General features: G+C 38.9%; 1 protein-coding gene across 1 annotated transcript in view; it reads right to left on the reverse strand.

Annotated features, from left to right (window-relative positions):
- The window catches only part of EXOC4 (exocyst complex component 4), an 811,980-nt gene extending 809,117 nt beyond the window's left edge, over positions 1 to 2,863 (reverse strand). Inside the window, exon 1 of the mRNA XM_004272179.4 lies at positions 2,735 to 2,863. Within this exon, the coding sequence (XP_004272227.1) occupies positions 2,735 to 2,820 (86 nt within the window). The 5' untranslated portion in view covers positions 2,821 to 2,863. The remainder of the gene's footprint in view (positions 1 to 2,734) is intronic.
- Positions 2,864 to 6,957: the final 4,094 nt, after the last annotated feature.

The raw sequence follows: 6,957 nt of genomic DNA on the forward strand, positions 1-6,957 counted from the left end.
ACACGAGGTTAGAAACTTAGACATGGGTTCCCAAGGTATCAATTCTGTGCGTTTAGCCAGAAAAATGGGAATTCTTTTGCCCCTTACATCCATATATGCTTCCAGATGCCCCAGGGCTTCCAGAAAGTTTATACATGTTTAGTTTCCAGATATACCAACAGTAATTTTCAAACAGTACTGCATCACTAGAGTCAAGACTCCCCAGGGTACAAAGAGAGCTGGAAATCCTAAAAACCATTATGACAGGCTCAGATGGAGAGGAGTTAGTGCTCCTCTCCATCAACACTAATCCCCTAACGACTCCGAGGACTCCGAGGACTCTGCTCTGAACAGTGACCACACTCCCTTCCTGCCACAGTCTGTGGCGTGGACCTCAAAGCTGTTTGTTCAAAGTTCTGATCAAAACGTGGACTCCCTCATCAAAGTTTACTTTGAATTAAATACAGGGCTGACCAAAATACTCTGAGGAGGAAGGGGATATAACAAGTGTCTACCATAAAGGATTTACCAAGTTTTTGAAACTCCAACTTCTGTGAAGACATAAAAGTTGATGACCATGTGAGCCTTTAACTGCCTTCAAACCTCCTTGACATCTGTGAGCAGAGTCTGTCCACAAAAGCTCCGCTCCGAGGTTTCAATGAGGTCTCCTCAAGTCACAGCCCAAGTCTGTCTTCCAAATTAAACCAGCTATTAAAGGCCAACTCATAAAGAGAAGAGAGTCACATGTAATTGGGAAGTAAATCACCTAACAGTAAGTGGTAGACACATTTCCCAATTAAAAACCTGACAAGACCTCACAAAAATAAAATAACATCTCCAAAATGCCATCTTGCTTGTTTCCTATTTAGAAGGGCTGCCTGCCCCAACTTCACACCAAACAAAAGGTTGGGGTCGGGGGTGAATCAACAGAAAAGTAGGAAAATGCTGTGTGGGTACCTTGTGTGTCCAAATAGTACATCAGCAGGTAATTAGGACTCCATCCACCCAATTAGTTCCATTTTAAAGGGCCAGGGGCAAAACTTAAAACCAAAAGCTGTGGTTAGCAGCAGCCTCCAAAAGACGCAGTCCCAAACACCACGCATCCCCTCGTCAAAGCACGGCATCACAACAGAACCTCTTCTGCAAAACCCCATAGTCCACCCTTTGAAACAGCGGACCCTCCTGAAATATTTTTATTCAGCATTTTATAAATGGTTAAGAATTTCATTTATGAGTCTCGAGGCACTTAAATAACCCATCCACCAAATGTAACACTTCCATTACAATTACACTATACTTCTTTAAATCATTTTGACTTTTAAATGCTTTAAAGTGGACTATCCCTCTAACAAATTAATCATTTAACTATTTGGTACCATGGCTGCAAAAAGTGATGAGATTTGGTTATTCCCCATATATACTCCTACCCTGTCCTCAGGTCAAACCCTTATCCACCTATTGTCTTTTTCCATTTAAAAGATGCTTGTAACAATAAATGCTGTTTATTGCCAATAGGATGAATATGAAAATATAGTGTTATGCTAATACATAATGTAGTATAGAAATGACACCTGTTACGTATCAGAACGGAATTGAAGGAGAATTTTTAACATTCACTATTCAAAAAGGAAAAACAACTGCTCGTTGATAGAAAAAGATAAAGCTAAACTATTCAAACTTTTCAAAGGACAGTGGACTCTATCACTAACAAGTAATTTATTTTGTGACAAAATGACAGGTCCAAGGAAACACGGAAGAGAACTGGCACGTACCAGATACATCTTCAGGGATGCTCAGATTTTATAAACATGAGCCTAAAATGGTTTTCCTTTTTGAGGTTTGTTGCCAAAGCAACCACGAAAGCTACAGTCTTTGAGAGAGAATTTGAAGTAGAGGTTAAGGATAAGAGCAGGTAATCATGAATACAATGTTGCAAGACGGGTAACACAAAGAATACAAATTGAACAGACAAAGCAGCAACTTCAGAGTCAGAACAATTTACTAACAAGAGATATGCATCCTCCGTTCTTTTTATTTTCATTTTATTTAAATGGGTTTGAAAGGGTTCTCCACCCTTATAATTTATTTCACTTAAAGAAAAAAGAGCCTCTAAAAGGTCGACCACTCCTACTCCCACCATATATAGTCTGGGAAAATGATATGCATAGAGGATAACGTCAAATTTGTTTTGTTTTTTAAAGACTAGATCGGGATAGGAAGGCAGAACAAAAATCAAACACGGATGTGTGCTTTCAAACCCACAGCCCTTCTACCAGCTCACTACAGGCTCTCGTATTTGAGGCTGTGGCCATTCACAGGTGGTTGGAGGTGTCCAACGTGTGAGAACACAGTCTGCAACTCGTGACAGGAGTCTCCGGACTTCGGGGCCTGACACCCAGAAGCCCAGGGAACAAGACGCCTTCCACATGAGCGGTGCTGAAAGCAATCAATCAGTAAATGTATGAATAAGTGAACACACCTGGCTTTCTCTACCAAGTCCCAAACAGTGTGCTTGTAGGGCCCCGGGACCCTAATGCGAAGCTCTGGCCCTAAATTAGGAAAACACTGCGAGGCCGGGCTCCTCCCTCTAGCCCAACCCCAGAGAAAAAGGCAGAACTGTGGGGGGCCTTGGGAGGGGCTGAGGGGAGGCAAGGTGGGAAGGGAGGGGTCAGCAGGGTAGAACCCAGCTAACCCTTCTCCCTTCCAAAGCGGAGGTCGAACCGCTGCCCCCGTCCCCTGACCCTGCCTCCCTCACCTGATCACAGAGATGAGCAGCCCCGAGGGATCTTTGCTTTTGCTGACTGTGCTTCTGTATTTCCCACCAGCTCCTTCTGCCGCCATCTTGGTACAAGGTGGAGAGCGGCTGAGCCAGAAGGAACAGAGGGTAAACTCTGTAATTGACCTCTGGAGAGTGCACCAATGCGAGAAGAGAAGTCCAGAGTCACGGAGCTGGATAATCCAATCGGTAAAGGAAGGAGGCGGGACTGAAGCAGCAAGTTTCGAGGGCCGACGCGCGCTCTAAGCATTCTGGGTACTGTAGTTTTCTTCCGCGTTTCCTGGGCGCGCAGAAAAACTGATCTAGTTGCGACTTGATGAAATCTCCTAATGTCTTCATTTATATTTATTCTGATCGTGGGTTTTTTCCCAGTTTCCTTGTTTTTAGAATTTTATTACTTTTTAAATCAAATTTATCTGACATTGCCAAAGTGCGTATGTGGGGTGTGTATTTAAGTAGGGTCGGTGCTTGACGTCTATATACAAAGTTTTTACTTTAAACACAGGTGGTTAAGAAAAATCCAATAAAATGCGAAAATGAATAGACACAGAAATGCTTTTCTTTAGTATTCTCTAAAACTAAATGTTTATACATTCGTTTAATGCGTGAGTTCGATTATTTTGACATTTCCAGGTAATCCTAAAAAACATGCAAGCAGGAACACACAAATGGATACTGATAAAGAAAAGACAGAAAAACCGAAAAGCAACACTGACCAGATTGCAGATTCCTTTTCTTCCCAAGCTAAATAAAATATAGTTGGTAATGATGCACAGTTGTGCTTTATTAATATTTTTACTGTTAAGTTTTCATATGTCCTGCATTCAACTCTACTGGCTTAGTCACTAATTCAGCAGATGAACTAAAAGAACGATCAGAGTAAGAATAGAAAGTGCATAAATCGAGGAACAAGAAGAAAAATAAATATTGAAAAGGAGGGAAGGCAGTGAGTGATCTCCTTAGTAGAGGTAGAGATTAAAGAACTTCAGAGACGGATAGAAAGCAGACTCAGAGGTCCTGGAGTTACGAAATAGCAAGCACAGAGAATGTCCACTGCTTTGATTAGGCAGATACAAGCTGGTAGAGGTTCACAGTGATTTTTTTTAAATAAGTTGGAAATATATTTTTTTTTCTTTTAGTGTTTCTTGCCTTTGGCCCGATAATTCCAGTTCTAGGGACTTTGATCCTAAAGAAACAGAGATACAGAAAAAATACTGAAAATTTTAAAACAGAAGTATTAAATAAATTATGGAATGTCCACAAGAGGATAGATATATTATAACATATAGCCATTGGAAATCACAATTTTAGTGAGTTTTAATGAAGAGAAGATGTTCATGATGTAAGTGTAAAAAGCAGGCTATAAAATTAAAGAACTTATATATATATGGGGGGGGGGTAATTGGGCCTAGTGGCTAAGGATGCAGGCAGTAGGGAAAAAAACACATGATCACCTCAGTTGATACAGAAAAAGCTTTTGACAGAATCCAACAACCTTTTCATGATGAAACACTCAGAAAACTAGAAATAGAAGGGAATTTATTCAATGTGATAAAGGATGTTTATTAAAAACCCACAGCTAATACTCAATGGTGAAAAACTGAAAGCTTTCCAGCTATGATCAGGTACAAGACAATGATGTCCATTTTGCCACTTGTACTCAACAAAGATCTGGAAATTCTAGCCAGAACAATTAGGCAAAAAAAAAAAAAAAAAAAAAGAATGAAAGGCATTCAAATTAGAAAGGAAGAAGTAAAACCATCTCTATTTGTAGACAACATGGTTGTACATATGGAAATCCTAAAGAAATTTTTAAAAACTATTAGAGCTAATAAATGAATTCAGCAAGGTTGCAGGACACAATAGCAAGGCAAAAATATCAATAGTGCTTTTAGACACTAGCAATAAACAATCCAAACAGGAAATTAACAAAACAATTCCATTTACAATAGCATCAAAAAGGATAAAATACTTAGGAATAAGTTTAACCAAGGAGGTGAAAGACTTATACACTGAAAACTACAAAACTTTGCTGAAAGAAATTAAAGAAGGCCTAAATAAATGGAAAGACATCCTGTGTTCATGGACTGGAAGACTTAATATCATTAAGATGTCAATACTCCCTAAAGCTATCTACAGATGCAATGCAATCCTTACGAAAATTTCAACGGTCTTTTTCAGAATTAGAAAAACTGGTCCTAAAATTTATATGGTATTGCAAGGAATCCCACATAGCCAAAACAATCTTGAAAAAAATAGCAAGTTTGGAGGACACAGACTTCTTGACTTCAGAACTTACCAAAAACCTACAGTAATCAAAAGTGTGGTACTTGCAAAAACATAAGCACATAGATAAATGGAATACAATTGTAAGTCCAGAAATAAACCCATACATCTATAATCAACTGACTTTCTACAAGGGTGCCAATATTATTCAATGGGAGAAGAACAGTCCCTCCAACAAATGATGCTAGAAAAGCTGGATATCCACTTGCAAAAGAATGAAGTTGGACACTGTCTTAGTCCATCCACAGATTGGGTAGCTTATAAACAACAGAAATTTATTTCTCACAGTTCTGAATCTTAGGAAGTCCAAGATCAAGGTGTCATCATGGTTGTTTCATGGGGAATGCCCTCTTCCTAGTGCTTAGCCAGCACCTTCTCGTTGGGCCCTCACATGGTGGAAGAGGCTAGGGATCTCTGTGAGGTGCCGTTTATGAGAACACTAATCCCTAATCACCTCCAAAAGCCCCCACCTTCTAATACCACCACCTCTGAGGGTTAGGAGTCAACATATGAATTTTGGGAGTGGGGAGGATACCACCTATTCAGACCTTGAACCACACATAAAATTTAACTCAAAATGCATCAAAGACCTAAATGTAAGAGATAAAACTCTTAGAAGAAAACATAGGGGGTAAATCCTTATGACCTTAGATTTGGCGGTGGATTCTTATGTATGACACCAAAAGCAACAGCAACAAAGGGAAAAATAGATAAGCTGGAATTCATCAAAATTTAAAACTTTTGTGCATCAAAGAACACCATGAAGAAATTTTAAAAAGACAACCCACAGAATGTGAGAAAATATGTGCAAATCATATATGTGATAAGGGTCTTATATCCAACATATGGAAAGGATTCTTACAACTCAAAAGCAAAAGACAAAAGCTCCAATTAAAAACTGGGCAACAGATGTGAACAGACATTTCTCCAAAGAAGATATATCAATACAAATGGCCAACAAACACATGAAAAGATGCTTAACAACAGGGAAATGCAAATCAAAATCACAGTGAGATACCACTTTACACCTACTAGTTTGGCTTTAATTTTTAAAAATGGGGGAAAAAATGTTGATTAAAAAAACCTTCAAACTTTGTTGGTGGGAATGTAATGATACATCAGCTGTGGAAAACAGTTTGGTGGTTCCTCAAAAAGTTAAACATAAAATTACCATATGACCCAGCAATTCCACTCATAGGTATATATCAAAAAGAATTGAAAACAGGTGCTCAAAAAAATACTTGTACAAAAACATTCATAGCAACATTGTTCATAATAGCAAAAAGGCAGAAACAACTCAAATGTCCATCAATAGATGAATGTGGTATAATACGTGGTATGTGACTAAGGTATAAACAAAATGTGACATATCCATCCAATGGAATATTATTCATCTATGAACGGGAATGAAATACTGATGCATGCTACATCATTAGGGAAACTTGAAAACATTATACTAAATGAAAGAAGCCAGACACAAAGGGCCACGCAGCATATGATTCTGTTTACACGAAATATCTGGACTAGGTGAATTCATACAGATAGAAAGCAGATGAGTGATTCCCAGGGTTTGGTGTGAGGTGGGGATGGAGAATGGCTGCTTTATAGACACAGGGTTCCTTTGGAGATGATGAAAATGTTCTGGAACTTAATCATGGTGATGGTTGTACAATTTTGTGAATATTAAAGGCCACTGAATGATACGCTTAAAAATGGTTAAAATGATCATTCCTATGTTATGTGTATTTTACCACAATAAGAAAATAAAGAATGTAGGTTAATGCGGTAGACTGGCCAGATTCAATCCCAGCTCTCCACTTGCTTGCTAGGTTACCTTAGGCAAGTTTCGTAATCTTCCCGTGCCTCAGCTTCCTTATCTGTAAAGCAGATGAGGATACTACTTCCCTTAGAGGGTT

The sequence above is a fragment of the Orcinus orca genome, chromosome 9 (genome assembly GCF_937001465.1).
Source record: "Orcinus orca chromosome 9, mOrcOrc1.1, whole genome shotgun sequence".
Classification (NCBI taxonomy): domain Eukaryota; kingdom Metazoa; phylum Chordata; class Mammalia; order Artiodactyla; family Delphinidae; genus Orcinus; species Orcinus orca.